Source organism: Anarhichas minor, unplaced genomic scaffold, assembly GCF_050575085.1.
Source record: "Anarhichas minor isolate MPS153535 unplaced genomic scaffold, ASM5057508v1 ptg000027l, whole genome shotgun sequence".
Classification (NCBI taxonomy): domain Eukaryota; kingdom Metazoa; phylum Chordata; class Actinopteri; order Perciformes; family Anarhichadidae; genus Anarhichas; species Anarhichas minor.
This window is the reverse complement of record NW_027466473.1, coordinates 20,062,550-20,086,480: the sequence shown is the minus strand read 5'-3', so window position 1 is coordinate 20,086,480 and position 23,931 is coordinate 20,062,550. Positions and strand designations below refer to the sequence as shown.

The window sequence follows — 23,931 nt, the reverse complement described above, 5'->3', positions numbered from 1 at the left end:
CAGTGATGTGGTAGCTGGTGTAAGCTGTAATCATGTGCCCCTCCATGAGTATTTCCTGCCGCTCTAGCAGACAGCCTCAGAGCCTTCCCGCCGTCACAGTGACAGAGAGGTAATCTGCACATTCTCCATGTCTTAATAAGGACGCCTGTTGAAGCGAGAGGTGGCTCGGCTTCCTCCCGTCTGCTCCGGCAGCTCAGGTTAAGTGGAAGTTAGAGAGGACGAGAGCAGCGGGTAGAATAAAAACAGGTCGCTCAGTCTGACCAGCTGCTTGCTGTGCTGCCCAGCTAACCGACTCAAACATGGCATCACTACACATCATCCACCATGATGGAGAGGTCGGATGTTTAGACTGCGTAGAAGTCAACAGTCGGGCTGCAGGATTATGGGAAAAAATCATAACCACGATCACTTTGGTCAATATTGACATCACAATGATTTAACATGATTACTCATCGACTTTTGAGCTCAACCTGGTCTGAACTGTTCAAGGCAGGTTGGTCCCACTCGAGAGAGCCACGCAGAAAACATAGATTAGACAACGTATGTCTGCACATATTTCTGCGTCAGCATCCATTTCTGCGGAAACTTGTTGGTGGATGTTCATGGCTAACTGGATGCAATCAGCTCTGATAAAAGTCCAGGAGATAAAGCGTGCTCTTGAAAGGAAAGTTTGCTGAGATTCACGGCCCTGTCACGGAGAAATGAGAATCGGACGGGCTTCTGTACACTGGAGGCTGCAGTTATGAGCCACACACTGTAGGCTGGATTACTGTTCATTCATCACGGCAGGACCTTGTGCCTTTTCCCCTCTGACACACGTATGTACAGTACACACACACACACACACACACACACTTCTATAGCCTATGCTGCTGTTGGAGCCAGTAGAAGGTCGGTCAGCAACAGTCTGGTTTTATTAATGAGCAGAGCTCAAAGTAAACAAGGACATCTATGTAGCACATCTGAGGACAAGGTGAAAAGTGAGACCATCTTCTTATTTCGGCCTCAGAAGATACAGATTGTTGAACCGCAGCTTGATAGGCAAATTATGACCCTTTTTTTGTTTTTCATAAACACCCCCAGTGCTTCAGTGTGATTTAGAATTCCCAGGCCGTCTGCCGGTGATGTATTCCTACCCCACAGTCACAATGCAAATCAGATATTTGTTTGACCCTCTGTCCTCCGGGGCTCCCACAGGCCTGGAAAAACAAAAACATTGAAAGCCTGACATTTGTCCTTTTGAGGAAAAATAAACAAAGCCTTGATGCTTTATTCATTAACTTTTTTCTATCTATTTCAAAACCTTTCGGAACAACACGTTGGCTTTGATTAGGCTGCTAGCGTGCTCAGACACGATTGGACCCCAATGAGATCGTTTCATGGAATAATTTACCTCGTAGCCTTCATTGTAATAATAAGAACATCTAATATTTTCACAGCAGCACATTAGGAGGAAAAACCTGTAACTCCTCCTGTAGATAGTTATATAATGTTAATGTTCATTATGCAGCAATTTGACCAAGATGATTCATAGTTTCTCCTTATTCTGCTGTGCGGTTTCATGAAAACTGAATCCCAGGAACGGAGCCAACCCAGACCAATGAAGTCATCTAAATAAGTCACATTCTGATGCTGCTTGACCCGCAGCTCCCCGTCTGAAGACAACATTAAAGATTAAAGACATTAATAGATCTCTGCTCTCGGCTCTATTGACATCATGTGGGAGAGGAGGGAAGGATGTTTCGTGCCAACAGCAGGCAGTGATTTGAGAACCTTCGAGGCTGCACAGGGAGCTCCAGAGTGCACGGAAACAAAAGTGAAATTGAGTGGATCTAGGTTTGCTTCTCGTGCGTGCACGAGGAAAAAAAAAAACGGAGCTCTCCTCAAGGCACATCTGTTTTGTGGGAATTGGGAATGAATTCAATCGGCAGTGAATTTCCACAAATGAGAGGGAGATGGTGGTGGTGGGGGGGCTCTCTGCAATTAAGTGAATTGCATCGACTATGAATCCTGTGAGGTCGCGAGCAATTAGAGAGGCTTTGAGAGCGGGATTAAGACAATTTAAAGTGGTTAGTGATGGCGGCTGAGAGAGTTCAGTACAGTTTGTTACGCTGCACAGTGCTGTGTGTTGTGTGTTTTTATAAAACGACGTCGTCTCAGTTTTGTCGGTCAGGGTGTTAAACCTGAGAGAGGATCACTGTCTATGAGAGGATATGGAGGGTTTTGATTTTCTCCATATTTCCCCTTTCTTAAACACGTCTCAAGTGATCACGAAACACTGTGGAAATATTAGCTTGAATTCCATTTTTCTTTCTGTTTTTCTTCAGGATAATTCTAGTTTATAACCGCTCATATGTTGGTTTGAAAATATCAGTAAAGGTCTGCACACCTGAGCCTTGTTCCAGTGCACCACCACTCCACATTGCTTGGTTGGCTTTGTTTTGGTCATGATAACAACGTGAACTTAAACCGATTTGGAAGACTAATGAATGCACTATTTTCTTTTTAATCGGCAGAATCACAGGTTTCAGCCCCATATATCACGTTTAAAACATTATGACCAGACGGGCAGCCGATGTGGAAGAAATTCACATTCTAACGTGATGCGTCCATCCCATCCTCGATGAGTAACGTAGAATAGAACAACATTGTCAAAGACACGCTCGGGTGTGTGAGAGGAGGGTGAAGAGCTGAGAGATGAGCTCTTGTCACAGCGAGATCTTTTAGAGAGAGGCCGGGCGCTGACGAGCTGTTAGCGTCGCTACCTGATGCAGTCGCACCGAGACTGGGAAATGAGATTTTTATCTTTTAACGTGTTAAGCCTCAGGAAACGGGGGACACTGAGGGATGAAAGTCATTTGCAAAGACAAGTGTAGTTACTCGGTGCAGACTTAAGTTGTTGCACTTTATCACTCAGGTGTGTGTGTGTGTGTGTGTGTGTGTGTGTGTGTGTGTGTGTGTGTGTGTGTGTGTGTGTGTGTGTGTGTGTGTGTGTGTGTGTGTGTGTGTGTGTGTGTGTGTGTGTGTGTGTGTGTGTGTGTGTGTGTGTGTGTGTGTGTGTGTGTGTGTGTGGTGAAACCCCTCGGGAGAAGGAGGCAGAGAGCGAGCGGGTAAAAAGAGTCTTCTGTTCTCAGGCTGACTTTGTTGGGGAGCGTTTCCTCCCCAGGTTCCTCGCACAAGGCAGACGTTGACTGTGCCGCTGGCTGCGGCGCACACTGAGCGCGTGCAGGAGCTGCTCTGTATTCCTGTCAGCGATCGGCTGTCCCAGATCAGTGCGAGCAGCCAAGTAAGGGACAGGTGCAGCAGACAGCCCGCGGATACGGAGCGACGAGTCAGGCTTTTAATTACAGCCACGTGGGTCATGGAGCCGCTTTTTTTTTTTTCTTCTTTTTAATGCTCGGATGATTAAACTAATCCCAGGATGCCAATTTAAGGCCAGCGCTGTGCTTCACAGGCCGGCGCCTCGGAGTGAATAAGATGCATAAGATGCTTCACAGTCACGCTGACCTTGGGTCAGATTCCACCGGTCCTGGTCTCCACATCACACCTGTGTGTGCACACAATGTGAAACCTCTGCACAGCTCTGCATATGCATTGTTCCGCACTGTACACTTGAGTCAATGTGAAGTTGTGTGCAGGAGCTGCTTGGAGCTGTGAATTCAATGCTACTGTATATTTATGTTATGAGCATCCGTTCTAAAGGTGCACTCCACCAATGTATCACACGGAGATCAGTCTGCTTGTCACAAGGAGCGCTACTCCAGTTTTATGAGGTCATCAGTGTCTCTGAATGGAGCTCCATGATGACGCCCTGGTGATGTCATCAGGGCGAGCTACTATTCAAGTCTAACAGAACGCATATATTACAAACTCTGGGGTTTGAGAGACGTGGACATTTACCAGGCATGGAGGGGTTCAGCTGCATGATTGTAGCACGGCGTGTGTTTTAGATCTTCACACGAATTTAGGACTAAAAGTCAGGATGAATCGCTCTTTTGTTCTTTAGATTTTGACCTTTTCTTTTTCAAATCTGTCTCTGATCACTGTAGTGTCCCTTCAAATAGGTCAACTATCTCTTCTCAGGAATTGTGGTTTTTTTTCCCGTCAGTTTGGTACGTCGGGTGGCCCGAGCTCGGGCTTCTTGTTTATGGAAATAATCACGATCAATTTGGCCTATATTGACATCGCGATTATTTTCTTTTGCTTTTTCCTCGCTGAGAAACTCTGGGCGTACTTGACCACAGCACCTGCGCTGTGAGGAGCTGAAGGGAGATGCAGCGGTGTAGTTTATTTTCTGAGAGAGATGATTCTGTTTTTCTTCTCCCAGCACTACTGTGTGTGTGTGTGTGTGTGTGTGTGTGTGTGTGTGTGTGTGTGTGTGTGTGTGTGTGTGTGTGTGTGTGTGTGTGTGTGTGTGTGTGTGTGTGTGTGTGTGTGTGTGTGTGTGTGTGTGTGTGTGTGTGTGTGTGTGTGTGTGTGTGTGTGTGTGTGTGTGTGTGTGTGTGTGTGTGTACTCTTGGAGTCCGCGGCATTTAAAGGCAGTCCGCTGTGAGCTTTGTGCATATGAGATAAAGGCTCTCTGTGTGTGTGTGCAGAAGAGAAAGCAGCATGTTTTCCACATTGCCTGCACGGCAGTAGCGATTCGGGCGATAAGGCAAACCGCAGTCATGGGACTCATGGCACAGTCATGACAGTTTTACCCCCAAAGATGACCCTCGTTGATTGGTCAAACACACACAGCGGCGCTGCTACAAAATAACGTATCGCTTCGTTCACAAAACAAGGAAGTACTCTAGTATCGATTCAGGATGAGGGGAAGGCATTTCTCTTTGTTTGCGCACATTCAAAGTGAAGTTGGCTTTCCTCTGGCTCGTATTTAAAACATGAGCGAGCTTAGAAGAGAGACAGCAGAGGTGCTGTGAATGGGAGAGTTATTTTTTGAATAGATTTCCATGCCGGTTTTGTTCTAAAGCACAATTAAACACAACAGATGATTTGCTGTGACGACAGACGTTCATGTTTTCATTTTCCTTCCTGGACAGAACCAGGTTCCACTTGTCTTGGTGCTCTCATGAGACGGAGGTCCAGTTCCTTTCTACAGCAGTGCAGCTTCCTAAAAGTAACTGTCGCAGCACGTCTGTTGGATAACTTCATGCAGTCAATATCAAAATATTACTCTCACTGAAGGATGCATTGTAGGTTTAACAGCGCTCAATTAGTAGCAATAAACTGATAAATGAAGCAGCATCATAAACATTGATTTGTCCATCCGTGATCGAAACGAGTTTCCAGAACCCTTTTCTTACATACTTCTTTCTTCTTAATTCCTCCCATCATCAGGCCACTGCCGCACCGCTTCTCTGTGAAGTGCGACGACGACTTTTTCATTTTGACAGATGGTGGCGCAGTAGATGTTTCCCATGGTTCAGAGGGAGCTTTAGGGGAGCGGGTCTGAGCTCGTTTCCGAGTCTCAAAGCACTCTTTTGGCAATCAGACCGCAGCCACAGCGGCACTTTGGAACAGCTGTTTGGAGATTGACGCGCTGTCTCCGGAAGAAATTGCTGCATTTTTTGCTCCGCTAGACCGCGGCCCTCCTTACCGAGCTACTCGCAGCAACAGCAGGTGATGTCACCGTTAGTATTTATAGGGCTTTGATCATTTCAGACGCACCATATACAAACACCCCCCCCCCCCCCCCCCCCACACCTGTCTTCATCTTGGATCATATTCAAGGAATATGTTCTCCCCCCTCGTCTTGTAAAGCACTTTCATTGGCATTGATTAGGGGTGTAGAACGATGCGTGAAAAGACAAGCTGTGTGGGGGAGGAGAAGGTAAAAGAAAGAAGCTATGAATGCTGGGATTTGTTTTAAGGCGGTAGCTGATGTAACGGTGTAGTTTAATGTCAACATGGCTGTCACTCAGCTGCTAGTTTGCTGACGACATTGGATGGATTTTTACAGTTTCCTTTTATTTTGTACGCACTGTAACTTCTTCAAAATCTAGGCCTCAATTAAGCAATTAAGAACGCGGTGTTGTGTTTACAACGTTTACAATTCGCTACTTTCGTTCCCTCCCCATATACTTTCCTCCTCTTCCTCCTCCTCCTAAGTTGGACAAAAGTCATCCCTGCCTGCTGCCAGCTCCGGACATTCAATCTCAGATGCTATCAATACTGCTCATTGACTATCAGTTGTACGTCAGCTGTGCTCTCTGATGTTATTAGATTGAATTGTTCCTTGATTGCTTTTTTCCGAGTCAGCAAATACAGAGCAGGGTGGACCTTGGATCCAGACACACTTGAACAAAGAGAGGAGCGCTTGTTCATGCGTGGCCTTGCTGAATACGGTCCCGGGAGCTTGGATTGACAATGTGTGGGTGGTGCAGTGGCTAATATCAGCATGAAATAAAGCTTATTTATTAGTGGAACTGGCTTTAAAAAATGTCTTTCTTCCTCTGCAGCATGGTATTTGAGTGTTTTACCTCTCTGTTTCTTTATTTATTGGATGTATTGGACAGTAAGCTATCGTATATTGTACGCTGTGTTTAATTTTGTCCTTTTTTTTTAAGCCTCAGCTCAACTGTGTCATTTCTTAACAACCTTTTTTTTGTTATGAAAAAAGTTAGCATGCGGGACTAATTTTATTGTATTGCTATATTTAGCTTAGCATATTAGAGAGAGGGTATTACGACCTGTTTCACTTCCAGCTCTACGCAGCTTATGATGCAGAAGTAAAACTACTGATGCCAAGATTTAGTTTTTTAATTAAATCAAGTATTTAAATAAAGTTACAATCATTTATTTCCTTTTCATTTGAATTGCATGTTGTCAGCAAATAACCACTCTAGATGACAATAAGAAAGTAAAAAGATAACTGACAGTTAACATTGACTTTGGGATGCCGTTGCCGCCATTTACCATTACCGCCTGAGCTTTGAAATACACCGTGGAGGAGATTTTAAGCCGCGGTGTTGTTGTGTATGTTAAGGGTTATTCAAGAAATGTACCAAAGTTACTTGGAAGAATGGTACTGATGTGGAGTACAAATGGTGGCCATAGTAACAGAAACAACATGCAATAGACCTGCAGTAAACACTTAAGTGGAGTTCTGTTGAGTCTGATCCAATTCCATGTCCATTTGTGAAGCTGCTGTATGAAATGTTAATCAAATATATCATCGCCTTTAAAACGTTTTCCTATCCCCACATTGCAGTGTTTGCATATTACACTCAAACTGTGCAGGCAGCGACCTTTCTGCTATCTTTAAACTGCCATTAAAAGCCGTATTTAACCTTAAGAACTAATTTCTATAGAAGTGGTGGATGTCGGCCTTCTAGGAAATGTGTCGCACGCGGCTAATTGGTGACTCACTTGCATCGCTGCTTGTGTAAATGTGATTTGTAGTAGTTGCTTTCAACTCCCAATGTGTGACGGACGCATAAATTAAGCTCCTGACGAGCACGTCATGGTGAGGGGAAAATAACTCGCAGACTTAGCTGCTCTAAGATGCAACTGCGCTGCCAATGAAAGGACTGGAGATGTCACCAGTGTCAACATGTTTCTAATTGTACTAGCAGCAGTTCAAACTTCCAAAAAGAGTCGAAGGAAAGAAAAAAAAAAATCCAAAGATTAGATTTTGATGGAATGAAAGGAGCCCATTCATGTGGAGTCTTTTCCCTTTGGGAAGAGGGTCAAAGAGGGTCAGTGAGTGTTTTCAGACGTGGGTGTGGTGAATATTTTAGCTTTTGAGCTGCTGCTGCTATCACACCATTCTCCAGTCTCATTTCTCTGAAAACCGCTGTCGTGGCCTTCTTGGACAAACCAAATGTTTTGGAGGTAATGGGAACCGGATTCTGTACAACCTTTTCAAAATGTTAATTGTTCCTGAGATCTCTGGAGTACAAACACTGCCCTGTAATTGTGTTTTTTATCGACCTACTAACTGATTGCAGTAAATGTCTGACCGTGTTTCTTCAAGCGGCAGTTCTTCCGGATTACAAAGAGCAAAAGCTTTTTTTTAAATATATATTTACCGTTAGAGGTACATAGCCATGCAGATTTATTTGCACAAGCCTTGATGGTACAGCCTCTGAAGCATCTGTACCACCCCAATATAATGGTCAATGGTATTTCATTTGTCTAAATCAAAACATATAAAAAACCTCAAGAGGAGCATGACTTTCCAAAAAACTATGGGCTGGTGTTCAAAGTTTTCATAGAGACTGAAAAGTAGTTCCGATAAAACACACTAAAGGCATAAGAAGCGTTTGCTAAGTGAAGCCTGTGAGGTGTGGCTGAAAGCTCTGGAAGGCTATTAAATTGACCACTGAGCTTAGATTAGCCTGTTCTATATTGATAAGGGGACGATAAAAGCATGGAGTAGCTGGCTCTAATGTTGATTTAAGATGACCACCAAACCTCGGACATGCGTAGCAGCAGAAGTATCGCATACAGACAAATAAAAAACAATCTACATGGCTTTTAAATGCAGCTCCTCTTCTTAATTCTAATCTTGAATGAGTCATGTCTGCTTCTGTTGTTGGGTTTCCTCGCTGCCCAGTTAAAACCTGCACTGGTCATTAATCTCCTGTACCCAGCGGTGATGGGAGGCAGCCGGCTGAAGCACGTTGGTGGATTTACAGCATGTTGTTGCATTATTATGAAGCAGCCACTGAATGAGGGTCTTTCTGACAGTTCTCTGCCCACTTTGCGTCACATAATGCTCTCTCGTATTAGACCGTTGTCAGCTGAACCCCCGAGCTATCATCCCGTGGCCCGATTGTCTCCTCGCTGACGAATGTTGATAATTGCCTTCCAGTGGAGCTGTAAAAGCTCTCGCCGCTGAGCTCATTGATTCACTCTCCCCCTCCAAAACCAACGCTGGAAAAGTAGCGGCGGGCCTTCTGGCTCTCCGCGGCACAGTACGGCTTGGCACAGCACGACAAGGCAGCCGTAGGGAGATGTATGGAGGGATGCTGGTAGGATTAGGGCCACTGAGATCACTGATTCTGCAGATCTTTATGTAAGCCACATCTGTCCTCCGTCCCCTCGGCGGCGCACGGCCTCCCACGCTGCAGCGACGGGATGAGACGAGGCTCTGAGTTCTGCATCCAGAGAGGGAGCCGGAGGGAGGAGGTTGAGGGAGGGGAAACAGAGAGCAGATGACGGGGTTAACTGGGAAAATGGTGTTCACATAATAGCAGAATAAGTGACCAGCCAAGTGTTTTCACATTTTTCTTTGGCTATAAGCTGCAAGTCAATGATTTTCTGCATCGATCAGTCAACTTCTTCGATTTACTGCTTAGCTTGTGAATTGTCTTAAATTGGTGAGAAATATCTGTGTCCAGGTCTCGACACTAAATAAAGTGTTTGCTTGGCCTGCGATCGGCCATCCGCTTTTGGTGGCTGAAACAGAAAATATGATTGCTGTTTTTAGTCCCCTTACATTTGGAGTAATCGAGACGTTTTGAGATTGATTTTGCTCAATAAAACAAAGCAGCAGAAACACAACTGAGATTAGTAAACCTGCCGGGGCTTATAGAAGGTATCTCACCTCAATACACAAATTCAAAAGACATTTAATTTATAAAAGTAAACATAAAATCATCAAGAAGCAAGGATTAGCATCTCATAAAGATATTATACTGTTATATGTCGGCTTTAAAATGAGAATCTAAGATGGAAGCTTTATTTATTACAGAAATTCCTTGTAGTTTGTGTTTTATCTGATAAACTGATAACAATTAAGATTCAAATTCTGTCAGCGTGTCCACCCTCAGTTCCTGCAGCAGTGCATCTGTTGGCCATGTTGTCCACAGATAGTCACCGAGTGCTTGTTCATCCGTTCTGTCCCTTCAGATGATGTGTTTCTGGACCTTTTGTGCTGATTCGCACCACGGATCCATTGGCCCGTCAGCGTTGACGCCTTGGATTGTGGGTCCTCCAAGTGACACCAGCATCAACACTGTCTATCATCTCTACTCTCAGAGATGACCTGCAATCCGTCTTGCTTAGACAGCTGAATCCCCTCTCACGGACCAACATAACTCTCCCATATACAACCTGGCAACCCTTAGTGTCGAGCCCTGTTGTTTGTCTGTTTGGGAAGACGGATCCATTGTTGCGATTCCTCTGAGGTTTCTCCTTTTTTCCCTTCACTAGACATTACACAAAATCCCGATGAACAGGTGGATGGAAATATTCTACTTCTAGTGTTTGCCTCCCTTTGCTGACCTCTTCACGAGGGCAGTCGTTACAGAGCGGCGTCCCTGGAGGCATTACTCACGATACTCAGGTCACATTGTTTCTGTGCCTCGACCCGACATTGACCCGAAGCATTTAGATCCAGAGACCACGGTGACATTAGAGAGGGTTTGGCGTCCGGCAGTACTTAATGGCCCCCGTACAGTACCTCCCTGCTTCCTCTCCCTCAGACATGATAGTATGGAGCTTATTTGAACAGCACTTCGCTCAGATGGGTTTGGACATAAGCCAGTGGAAGCTGTGATCATGGCATCGGTTAGAAATTACCGCTAAAGCCCCTTACCCATCCATCACACGAGGCCACCTTTTAAAATTAAATTTTGAACTGAAGCGTCACGGTGTAACGTTGAATGTCCTGCATAACGGTGTGCCACACATCTGTCCAAGTTTCGTATTCCTCTTGTACGGCAAGTAGGAGATTATTGTTTCTCCTCTTTATTAATGCACCGTGCTTTAAAACTGTGTGGTGAGGAGTTAGACTAATATAAGTGAAGTGCTGTTGTTTGCATCGATGGCAGTCGAGATGAACACCAACTCGCTGTTTTCCTGCAGAATAAACAGCCCGCCATGGGTGAAACTGTTCACACAACATGAAAGTCTCAGAAACTGCCAGGATTTAGTTGTGTCTGTGTCAAGCGTCCAAGAATTAAGCACAGTTGTGTGCCTGCAGAAGGCGGAGGAGCAGCCATCTGTCATGGCCTTTGTCCAGCCCTCTGCCCGGTATCTGCGGTCGCAGTAGAGCTGTGGGTAATGACTCCTGTACGGCGCGCCCCGCTGGGCCCCTCATCCAGGGAGGTCTCGGCGCCTCTATCTCCCCCAGGAGATCCTCAACCTCAGCAGCCAAGTAGCAGAAGACTCTTCTTTTTCTTTTCCTTTCATTTGCCCCTTTTGACTTTGCTGCGTGTTTACTTTTTTCTCTGTGTCTCTGCTAGTTCTCTACCGTCTGAATGATCACACCCGGATTGGTATTTATCTGAAAATAAATGTTTTCCTGCTTTCAGTTGGACTTCTTTGCCGGAGACATATAGTCGGTATCAGAGAAAAGTCCACATTTTGGGCAATGAGGCATCGCACTGCTGTGTAAAAGATGACCCATTCGTCAGCAAAGCGCTGTGGACGCTACGCCGTGATTCATCCTAGTTTTACAGTCTGATCAGCAGCTTGTTGGGTCTGTGACCGGTGTGGTGGTGGAGGATTATTAGCTTCAGCTTAAGTTTCTGTGAGACGAGCCAGGAAGGCCGGGGCAAGTTGACTTGAAGGAGCAGAAGGGGAGGTGAGGTGGAATAGGAAGGACAGGTAATCGTGTCTCTAGGTGGGTCGAGGTGGAGCCGCCTGTGATCTGACAAAACAGGAAGGGAAAGGGAAAAGAACAGGAAAAGCTTGCTCTTGTCACTCCGAGCGTCTTGTCGACTCTCAGAAAGAGGCGGAGTATTGTGGTCAGACTGGTCCTCCTCTGAGAACGAGTGGGCAGCTCTGTTCTTATCGGACACACTGCTCCGCTGGTAATACACCACATCTTCCACTATGCCGAAGGCAACCCAGAATATGGGTTTATCTTCATTTTGTTTGCATGAAAGTGCAGCGTTGTATGAAATTCAATCAGCTACAACTAAGTGTCAAACGAGTTTTTCCTTGCTGTAATCATGCCTCCTGTTCAGGAGATCACTTCCTAATACATGCTTCCCACTCTATGTAAGTGATGGGGGGTGTTAAATGATCGGTAACGCATTCCCAAAATTTCAAGGCCATATTTTCTCCGTGGTCTTTTCTTTTCCCTACCTGGAGAGCATGCATGCAATGGAAGTGGGATGTTGTGAACTGGGCCTTTAGGCGGCGCTGCTCTCCGTCTTTAACCTAAAACCAAATTCAGAAGAAGTTATGTGCATTAAAAAGTCTGCGAGCAACAGAAGTTCTAGGGCCGCTGCAACAAGCAGGCGTTGACGTAAAACGGACATTTTGTGGTTCTGCAGCAGAACAATTTTGTGAGCAATAAGGAGACCACAGTCAGCACCTGATGCGGGTGTCTGCTCCAGACCTCGGGGCTTCATTCAAGCCTAAATGCTGAAGGTGACAGGCAGCGGGCAAGAAAATGAAATTGTAAACTAGAGAAGAGACGGAAAAAAACTCTTGTATTACTCTGCAAAAGCTCTTATTTCCCTCCTTCCTTTCACCAGCAACTTCAAGGTGATCATTCATGGGTGACAGCAACATTACTGGGGCACTGTACCTTTTATAAAAGACACGCCGCTCTGACAACATTCTGGCAGCCAGCTCGTACTTGCACATGATTTTCGCCTGAGGTGACCTTACAGTACAGCGGGCCTGAATGCAGCTAAAGCAAAGCCAAGGACGCTGTTCTGTTCATCTCTTTAGCCGGACGGCATCTATTAACATAGATTACAGAACACACATTTTTCTACTTTAATGACTCGGCTTTCGTGAGAGAAGATGTCGGTAGCTCGAACAGACGGGCTGTGCAGCTGATGATGGGTAGCGAAAGAATAACTACGGAGAGGAGATGGAGCGGGCAGTGACATTAAGGTGGACTAGATGTTCTTTAGCTTAGAATCAAAGAAAGCGTGCCAAATGGAGGAAGCAACTTCCCCCCCGTCTGTGCGGTATTACCGCGCGATGCCCCACAACAGCTGCCGAGAGCCTAAACCCACAGCAGCAGCACCAATCCCAACCTATCTGACTGAACAGCACACGTAATCTGCTGTTGGGCAGATTAACAGAAGACCACAGCAGCATGGGAATGAGGTTAGGCAGCCAGCGTTTCAGAGAGGCTCTTCATAATCTGCAAATCCCTCACCATGGGAGAAAAGTGATGGACCAGTGTCTCACTGTGATTTCAGTGAGACCCCCCCCCCCCCCCCCCCCCCCCCCCACACACACACACACACACACAATGTCCTAATTCAGGTGTATTCCACAGTTGAAGACAGGATGTGTCGTAGTGCAAATGAGTCCTCGACTATACCGTAATCTTTTTACGCAATGGCCGCTTGCTTCTTGCATTCAAATGGTTTCATTCACTCTTAGAGCCTTAACACTTAACTCTTAGGGCGTGACGAATAAATTACACATTTTAATGATCAGGTGTAGACGTTTAGATGGTCACTGGTACATTGATTCACGTCATACCAAGGCCACGGAAAATACTTGTTTCTGATTGGCTAGCAGATACAACTATGTAACACCTCACCCCATGGTCACACCAGTCTGACAGCTAGTCTTACCTCTGCTCTGAGTCGGTTTGTAATATGTATTAAACTCCAGGTATCAATAGCAATAACACTTGCTCCAGTATCTACCGTCCATTCCTGTAACTTTCTGAACTTCCTGCTGTGATTGGTCGGCTGTTTTGAGTTGAGCCGGGGTTTGAACTTCTCTCTCCAGTTCTCTTTTCTCATTCTCGACTGAGCTATTTCTGTAACTCTTCATGTGAGCAACAGGAAGTAATGTCTTATATGAGAGACTGCACTGAGGTTGGACCAGTGTAGAAAAAACATTCAGACTGGTTTTATGTTGAGCCAAACACCGGACTAGACCGGTATACTGTCATGCTCATCAGACGCTCCACCCAAACCCTGCTTGTAACTCAAATAGGAATATCTTGTCCACCTTAAGTGAGCCTGGGCCCAAATTGTCGCTAACATCGGGGCTAATCCCATTCAGATGTAGCATTTATTCACCGACACAAAGTGTGCACACACTGCACAGCTACGTTCACAGCTTCGACCTTACTGCTAACTACATGCTCACCATCACACACACACACACACACACTCACACTCTCTCTTTCTCAATCAACCGCACACTCAACCTCGCCAGTAAGTTGCACAAGACCTGTCAGACAGTAGTAGCTCTGTTCATAAACAAACATATTATCTTAATCACCTTGTCATATTGCTTATTACTGATGCTGAACACAAGTTGCAACATAATGCTGATCTCGGCAATTATTTTTAAGTCGCCAGAACGTGTCATAATCACAAACGCCAGTTAGCAGAAAACCCAAACCACTTTAATCTTTTACACCGGACTGGAGCAGCAACACAGGGGATCTACCAAACTCTAATGTGGAGGTGATGTCCGGGGGTTCATCGCCACGTGATGTGTCCCCTTTTGAAGGAGGCCGCTCCTGAATTTCGACACCGCCGATCCCTCGCTCTAGGTAGATTAGTGTGTCTGTACATACAGCCGCACATTTGTTAACGGACACCCTGAGTCTGTCTGTTGTGGATCCGTGTGCAAACACTGACTGACATGTGGCCCCCTTGTCATGAGTTAAACAGACTACTAAAAAGGCTTCATTAAATTTAACGAGGCTTCGCACTGCAAGGTGGCACGAGTTACGTCCCCGTCCTCTCGGCTCTGCCCACATCTTCCTCTCGCTGCTCCTCCACTGTAGGAAGAGTATTTGTTACGCTAACATAACATTTCTGTTTTTTTGCCGTGTCATTTGCGAGACATTTTTGGTGGGCCCGCCGGTTAATGAGAGCACGCTGGATAGTGAAGGCAGGGCCTGTGTGGTTTTTCTCGTCCTATCGGTGTGTTTGTGCTGTGTCTCGAATATTAATAGAGCGGAAAAGTGCCCAGAGTGAAATGAGTTTGTGGCTGCATGGAGCCTCGGCCCTCTGATGACGGTGATTAGCAGAGGAGAGGAAGGCGGCGCTCCGCCGTACAGCCCAGAAACGGATGATTCTGTTTGGTACTGCCTTGTTTCCAGCTCCGTGTCGATGCCTCCTCTGGGCCGGAGCGAGTACCAGCTGGCTGAGGTGCACCGGGTTCTAATACTTTTACTGCATTGCACTCATTTAACACAATTAAAGTAACCCTGCGGAGTTCATATAGTAAACAAAAAATGTTCTTTTTGGGGATGCTATTTTTGCTATTCTTTTAAATGATTGTCGATTAACGGTTAATCAAACATTTCATTATTAACATCCCTAATCCTTTAACATTCAACATTTCTTCACACATCGTGTGTCTTCGTGATGAATTTACACAACTGAACAACACACCATCCTGTGGATCCACTGCTCCGTCCCCTGTGTCCACTTTGATGTGGGTATTTTACTGAGCAGCAAAACAAATCTGAATATTTAGTTGGAGCTCTCATTGGTACTTTTTGCCCCCTCACAGGCCTTTTATGGCTTGTAATGAAACGTCTGCCTTGGGCTGCTTTATTTCAGACCATCTGGTTATTATTATCCAAGACTGCTCTCTACAGTAGAGGTATGACTCTTATGGATGCAATATCTGTCGGTCGACCCGTCACCTCGGTACTGACTTGATGTCTCTGCTGGAGGGATTGCTGCTTACACAACCATGACCTCAGGATGAATTGTAATCCGCTGACTTTTAATCTGATGCCGCCATGAGTCCAGAATGACTCGATACTCGCAGAACTGATGACATTCCCGTCGGCCTCATCCGGTGGTTTGTCTTTAGTGCTAATTAGCAAACGTCCCGGTGAGCACGCTAAACATTATACCTGCTGAACATCAGCATGTTAGCACTGTCATTAAGAGCATGGCAGCATGCTGGCATTAGCATGTAGCTCAAAGCATCACTGTGCCTACATACAGCCTCACAGAGCGGCTAGCATGGCCCCATAATCTTTGTCTTATATAATAGAATAAGATGAGCCTCGGGTGTAGCTGTTGTAGCCATGCTGGGGTTGTAGCACTATCAGTCTGACGATTGGTCCGTTCATCACTTTTGGAGGGACAGTTATTGGACGCACTGCTATTTGGCACAGATGTGGTGATTCATTTTCCCTTCAGGAAGGATTGTAATAACTTCAGCCATCCTCTAACTCTTTAGTTTCATCAGCCGGTCAATATTTCAATTTGTCCAGTTCTTTAGTTTATTTAAAAATACCTGCAAAGCTACTGGCATTCCCACGAGCTTTATTTCAATGAATAACTAAACAGCAGCTTCTCTCTGGTTAATTGAGTTCATTTTGAGCCTTTAGTACAGTCTTTCAGCCAGAGTGCATTCACAATTAGTTCAGTTAAGTCAGGTGGCTATCGAGGGGGAGTGTGCTCTTACTTGTCTTACCCCACAGTTATTACACACAAGCGGTAGCATCCTCCATCTGTTCCTCAAGATTTCTTCTGTCTCTTTCATGCTCATCCTCTTTGACTGTCAGTCTGAATAACTTCCTTTAGGTTCAGTGCCCGCCCCCGTTCTGCTTCCACAAAACTAAACATGTGCACACATTAGCTGGAAAGTTTCCCTCTCTCCTTGTCTTGTTTTTCAAGGTCTCGTTGAGCAGCAAGAAAGAAAAAGCCCCAGAGGAATATCATGGCGACGTGCGCGGAAATTGTAATCGGAGGGAAATGGGGCGGCACAATCTCGCTTATTTTTTAGTATAAATTTGCACAGATGGACTCTTGCTGATTGTCAAGTCCTTGTATGACACACTGAGGGCATCTGCCTGTGACGGAAAGAGGAGAAGGAGAGCGGCGGAGGGGGTGAAGGAGAGAGGTGAGGAGGAAAAGAAGAGAGGAAGAAGTGCAGAATACATTTTTATATCTGCCTCCATCTCTGTGTCTCAGCTGAGGCCAGAATAATAGGTTAATACATTCAGGCTGGAGCTTTTACCAAGGCATAAAAACAGCTTTTGTTCAAAGAGAATGAGACTACAAAAAAAGAACCTTTATCGATAAAGTATGTTTTAGAGTGTGGGTTTTAAGTGAGGTCAAATTCAGATGGCTAAAATATTTAAGCCAATCCACTCCGTCTATGCAAACTGCTGTATGTGTGAAATGGGACGAGAGTCCCTACAATGCTACTGTGTGAACAGATGTTTGAGCAGACTACATACCAAGTTGTATGTAAGGTCAGTCCTATTTACTGGAGTAGGGAACATTTCCATTGCATGATTGTGAAAATGAAAATCATAGACTGTCTAAAAGACGTGGACGTAGTCATCGTGATGTCACTCATTGGTTGTTGGTCTATCGATTTTAAACCTCGAGCCATTTTGGCTGTCGACATCTTTTTGTTTTTTTGCAACTAGAAGTGACACGAGAGGGTGGAGCTAAGTACAACCGAATGCTGACGAGACATATTTAGGCGACCAAAAAAGGTTGAAATTTACTTTCATGAAATGAAAACACACTGAGAAATAGTTAAAGTGCTGAGACGAAAAAATGGACGACTCTCAGACCGGACAACGCTCTGGTAGAGACCTGTCAATCACAAGGTAGCCCCGCCCTAAAGCATACTCTGCTTTATGGTCTATCTGACTCTAAATGGACCATAATGTACTAAATGAACATCACGCTGTATTGAAGAAGACTTGAGACTAGAGATTGAGACCATAAACTCATGTTCATCACTCTTGTTTATTACTGAGGTAATAAATCAAGTGAGAAGTAGTCATTTTCTCATCTTTTTAGTCCCCTACTGGCCATTAAGAAGAATGCACGTTTAAGGCACTTCTGCATTTGCTTCTCTCTTCAGAATGAGGAGGTTGCTGCCTTATTGAAATACAAATTAACTGTCTTATTTTTTTGTTAATTTCTTTGGAAGTGGAAGCGGGATAATGCCCTTGCTCGAGGTGTCCATAATTGTGAATTAATGGCCTCCCTATCGTCCATTAAATCCTGATAATGGACACCTACTTTAACTCAAACCGTAACCTTAAAACCAAGCCAGGATTTCCTCATCCACCAAAGTCTTCACTGTCGGGGTCTCAAACTCGATCCACAAAGGGATTGAAGTACGAGACGATCCCAAACCCACCAAGAGTCCTCAAACCACGTGTGTGTGTGTGTGTGTACAGTTAATGTTATTCAGTGTCACATTCCTCTAAGCCAGCAGTCTGATTAATAATTCCCAATATTTCATGCAGTCAGTGGTGCCAGTTGTATTTAAGTGTTTCACTAATTGCCTCCTCCCATCAAGCTAATTATTTCTCCATTGTGCTGTGATCCTGTAATTCACGATGCCGAGTCACTGAAAGTCGCTCGATGTGTAGAATGACTGAGTAGAAGAAGAAACGGCCTCTGCCTTTTGTATACTGAGCCGCAGCGTGTCTGTCGGTATGCGTGTGTGTGTGTGTGCGCTTGTGTACATAAGGCCTCCGCGGAGCCGTGCGTCACACCATTGATATTCTCCTCACAGGATCGTCAAGCATGAAATAGAAGAGCACACTTTCTGTGGATAAACTCTCAGCACAGCGCTGTTGGATAGTGAGAGCCTGGTGCTTGGGAGACATCTCTCGGCTGACACTGATGCTGACAGAGTAGCTGGAAGAAAAACGTATTGTGTGTGTGCTGCACTGTTGTATGACTGTGGTAGCGGTTCTTTAAGGTGCACAGCGGTGGCTTTACAAGTTGTGTGTATTTTACATCACTGCTGACCGTTTCTCTGTACGTTGAGCAAGTATTTGAGATGGTGGGGAAGTCTCACACATCTGGTACTTGAGATACAGCTGCAAAACAGTGCTGCATTCAGAAGCTAATCGCTAGCGAAGAAAACATCTAATATACTCTACATTTCCAGACAGATTTTTGAGGTTAACAATAATAATTTCCAAAATTTAAAGGTAAAATGGACTGTACTTGTATAGCTTTTCTAGACCACTCAAATCACTTCCACACTACATTATATCATTCACCCATTCACACACATTCATACACTGATGGCAGGGGCTACCATGCAAGGTGCCACAAAGCTTTGTTATGCCTTAAAGATCTATGAGGTTTTTGGACAGTGCAGAAATGTACATGTGCATATTTGATCTACTGCAACAAACATCTGGTATGGTCCTTTAAACGTGCTCTTGTGTGTCCACAGGGGGTCAACCGGTTGGCGAAGGACGCTCCGGTGGGACGCGCCGGCGTGCGGAGGAAAGACTGGCACGACTATGAAGCAATCAAACGAGACGCCTCCCGATCCGGTAGGTCATGACTTCCTCGTAGTCCCTCCTCTGTCAACGAATATACATACATAATCATCATGCACACAAGCTTCACAGTTATGCAAAATCCCATAAACCCGAAGAAAGATTCAGGCATTTACGTTCTCCTCTTCCTTCTCGGGGTCTTATTGCTCTCCGCTCTGCAGCAGCGGTGTAAATCTCTGCACTGAGTGCATTTCGGCTGTCACAAATACAGTTTATATCTGCTGCAATCATCACCAACTCAGTTTTATTTTCTGGTCAGGGAAATCAGCCTTTGTACAAACAGTGTGAATGAGTGTGAATGGGTTTATCCCTGAAAAGTTATTTTCCACACGTGTTACCTTTTTAGAAGAGGAAGTAGATCATTTCATAATGAAACACGTGTGTCTGTGAATGATAATGAAAGTTTTTGTTCTGTGAGTGTCCAGCGCAGATGCCTGATTCTCCTTTTTTAATAAATGAAACAAGATGAACTGTGCAAATGTATAAAAACCTTCTCAAGCAATTCAGCCATTAGAGTTGACTTTCATTTCATCAGCGGCTTTGTTCCTCCTTTGATTCATACAGACCAGGGTTATAAACAAATCTGTTTCATATTGTTACATTTTAACTGCAGCTTTAACCTACAACTTGACATTGTGTTGTGTTCTTTACCCACCTTTTTTGTTTTTGTTCTATGCATTTCCAGTTCATTTTTTAACATGACATGTCACTTTTTGCTCTTATTTTCTTTCTTTTTCCAACGATGAAATTGACCATATATTCCATTTATATTGGCATTCAGATGTCTTTTCAAAAGTCTCGAGATGTGTCTTCCTCCTGTAGGAGTAAGGTTGACGGTCCGTTCTCCACATGATGGGATTTTTGTTGAGTCTTTGATCTGTGTTCACCCTCAAGAGCCAAAATCTCCTCCTCTTCTTCTTCTTCTCTTCCTAATGACAGTGGGAATCTAATGGGTTTTATTTCCCTTTCTTTTTGACTCCAAACGATTAAAGTTAGATACACTTCTGAAGGGTGTGTAGACTTTTGATGACTGCTGTACAGTATATCTGCAGAGGAGATACAGTGAGGTGGTGTACGTCTTCTTCAGAGTGAAATCTGTGTGTTTGATTCAGGTAACGGCGAACAGGGGAAAGCGTTCCCGCTGACGGACTCTGACCGGGTGGACCAGGCCTACAGAGAGAACGGCTTCAACATTTACGTCAGCGACCGGATCTCCCTCAACCGCTCCCTGTCGGACATCCGCCATCCAAAGTGAGTCGTGTGGGTGTGTGTTTGTTTAGGGAGGGAGACGGTGGAGAGAGAGAGAGCGAGAGACAAAGTGTTAAGATTTACATGTAGGTGTGGACAGTTTGAACTTCAGGGACCAAAGAACAGAGCTTTGGACACTTCAAAGACCTTCTTATGTTTACAATGTCTTAAATTGGACCAAGCAGACTCTCGCATCCCTGTACTTCTTCAGGGTTCCTGCAAGTGGGCGTGTCTTCAGAGTCATAAGTGCACTTACATATTAGAGCACAGCCGTTACTATACTGGCCTGCTTGTTAAAGTGACGGTAAACTAGAAAGGTCCTTTTCAGATTTGCAAGAACTTTCGATATTAGTTTTGAAGAACTCTTGATTTACTGGTCAGCCTTTAGCTGACAGTATGATACAAATGTCATGCTGATGATTAACTATACATAAAGCTACAAAAGCACCTCTTCTCATTTTTAACCATGACTCCATCACCAGAGTTGATTTTAGATTATTTGATATACAATAAATGACAAGTAAAGCCGTATTTTTTCGTATCTTTCCGGTCATTTTAGACAACTTTTCAAGTAACTAAAAGGCCCCTTCAGCCCATTGCTGTCCATGTTTCCATATCAGTATAAAGAGACGGGGGTTGCTGTTTGGTGTGCCCGCCCGTTTCATCTGAAAATCATGTAGAATAAAAAAAACAAAGGTTTTGTCTCACTGCGACGGCATTTACTGCTTCATAGTATTTACTGATGCACGTTGTAAGGCGTGAAATGTCCCCGGAACTTAGTTTAGACCCTGGTCCCTGAGGTCGAAACGCAATGAGTTCCTCTAAAGGTTCCTAGTCTCTGGGGAAAGTTCCTGCGGCCGAAAAAAGAGGCTAGAGATTTATCTCTTTCAGTTCATATCCAACTGAACCATGTTGGCGATTCTCATCCCATGTCAATCGGCCACATCAATCATTTTTATGGACTGTGCAACGGCGCCCAAACAAAAATAGCACTTCCTTTTTTTAGAATTTCCAGCAAAGTGCCCAGTAGCCTCAGGCACAACTGCCGCTCTTCTACAAAGAAATACATCTTCTGAGTTTTGTATGAGCAGTTTCATCTGAATCGGGGGCAGGAACCGGGCCGCAGAGGGCCGAGACACTGCAGCCTTTCATTCCAGCCAAAGACCGCGGCGGGTTCTTTCACAGATTGGCACTCCATCAACCTGAGAGGAAAGAAAATGAATCACCTGCTGCAGCCTTTGGTTGGATTGAAAACCTGCAGACTCCCAGCACTTTGTGACAGATGGTTGTTGTTCCCCAAAAATAAGGTTGACTATTGAACGAGAGGCCAGCCTGATTGCAGGACTGGCCGGGGAAATCTGTTGTTTTTTTAATTAAGGGAAGGAGACAGGAAGTCAAATAGCGGCAACAGTTTTGAGTTTTCTGATGATTTTGAGAGAGAGAGAGCTGAAATGTGGGCACGACTACATGCATTTATTTTATTATGTCACAGTTTGACTAGGCCTCTTTTGTGAAGTGCAAAGTGCCTTTAGAATTGTCTTCAAAGCTGTAAACGTGGACATGAAATGGACCCGACTGCTGTGAGACAAAAACTCAGGAGCTCAGCAGGTGGAGCAGGTCGCCCACTAATCAGAAGAGCCGCTGTTCTATACGAGCATTTAGATTAGATCCCGATGGGCAGGTTGGCACCTTGCATGGCAGCCTCTGCCACCAGTGCGCCGTATGAAAGTGTGTAGGTGAATGTTGACATCTAGGGCAAAGCACTTTGAGTGGTCTAGAAAGACTAGAAAGGCGCGACTTGGAAGCAAAAATGACTACATACAAAGCTTTAAAAACACAACATATTCATGTGTTTTAATATCCAAAAGACAACTATGCCTTCATATGGCTTTCTTCCAGGCATTAAAAGCACCAAATATGACAAATGAGAGGCGAATAATGAATTACCCTGTAAAACCCAGATTGTGTCATCTTTCGCCAGTTGAGCCGGGACGACAGTGACCAACAGGACAACACCAAAGCCCACTCATAGCTTTGTTTACACCTTTAATTTTTCCACGCTGGATCTGTCCCAACTCATTACAACAAGCACTGTTCGGAACAATGGTTCCAATTAACAAGCTGCCCGGTCTATTCACAGGAGACGTGCAGCTCTCTGCCGACAGAAGCTGACTACACAGCATGCAACACCCATGTACTTTTAAACCGTGTTCTTGACAGCAATTATCAATGTCACTGATGTCCCCCTATGCGCGCCAAGGTGTGAAGAACTGATAGACGTGTGTTCTGGAGCCGAGGGAGATGTTTTCATGGAGGGGTTCCTCAGGAGGAATAGTGACGATGATGGAAGCAGAAAGTCTTGTTGTACTACGTCTGTCAGCGAGGACCAGCAGTTAACGCAATATTCATTGTACTCCAGTTCATCGTGCAAGTAAATGTAATGGAGAACCGCCGATTACATTTTGACGTTTCTTGCGTAGAGATCGACGTTTTGAACTGATGGCGGCACTAGAGGGAAGGTGACCAAAGACTTTGGGAATCATCGCCTGGGCACTGCAGTCAGTTAGAGCGCATTTCATAGAAGTCTAACCAGTGTTTGTTGACCATGTTGTTCCTCCAGAGGGGGAGTCCTAATCATTTTGGAGATCTACTGACATCGTCACCAACAGGTTAAAATGTCCACATGTCCTCTATCTGGATGAAACTAATGAGCGACTTCCTGTTAGCCTTAGCCTCACGTTTAGATCAATGCTAATAATTGTTTTGTTTCTCGCTGCAATGCATACGAACCTCAGGCTCAGCTCTCTATTTACCATTAAATTAAAGTTTCTACATGAAGGTAAGCCCCCCCCCCCCCTCCTCTCCGGCACATGTAGCGGCTAACGTTAGGCAAAAATGAGCTTCGCCGTTGGTGCGAACACACCATTAGGGACCGCTTCTTCGTGTTTAGCTAGCGCAACCCAGATGAGCAGCAGAGAAAGTCATGGATGGATTGATTAATGTTTCCATGTTACCTGTGCACATGGTGCGAGATGAGGCTCGCAGAATCAGTAATCTCTTTTAAATCACTTCTTAGAACCTATTTTTACAGACTGGCTTTTATGTGATGTCGTCGCTTTACTGCTTTATTTTAATTTTATTTTTATCGTATCGATTTTCGTTTCATCTATTGTACAGTTTTATCGTGTTTAACTCGTATCGTAGTTGTCGTGCTTTGTTGGGCCTCACTGTTGAGCTTTCTGTTGCCTTGCTTTTGCTATTAAAGGTGCTATATGAATAAAGTTATTATTATTATTCTAAATTGTAGCATGTGGACACCTTAATGTGATAATATGTTAAGCGGGTTAACGTGTAGACACTAGTGTTGCTAGTTAATCTCAGCAGTAAACCTCCAGTTTGAAGAACAGGCTGTGGAGACGTGATGAGCCGTATGGACCTGTGGCTGCAGTACAGACTGCTGCGTTTCTTCCAGCTCTCCTCTGACTCATTAAAGA

General features: G+C 44.8%; 1 protein-coding gene across 1 annotated transcript in view; it reads left to right on the top strand.

The window, feature by feature from the left end:
- The window catches only part of galnt10 (UDP-N-acetyl-alpha-D-galactosamine:polypeptide N-acetylgalactosaminyltransferase 10 (GalNAc-T10)), a 73,427-nt gene that overhangs the window by 4,263 nt on the left and 45,233 nt on the right, over positions 1–23,931 (top strand). The window contains exons 2-3 of the mRNA XM_076102368.1: positions 19,081–19,183; positions 20,302–20,440. Coding sequence (XP_075958483.1) covers positions 19,081–19,183; positions 20,302–20,440 — 242 coding nt within the window. The remainder of the gene's footprint in view (positions 1–19,080; positions 19,184–20,301; positions 20,441–23,931) is intronic.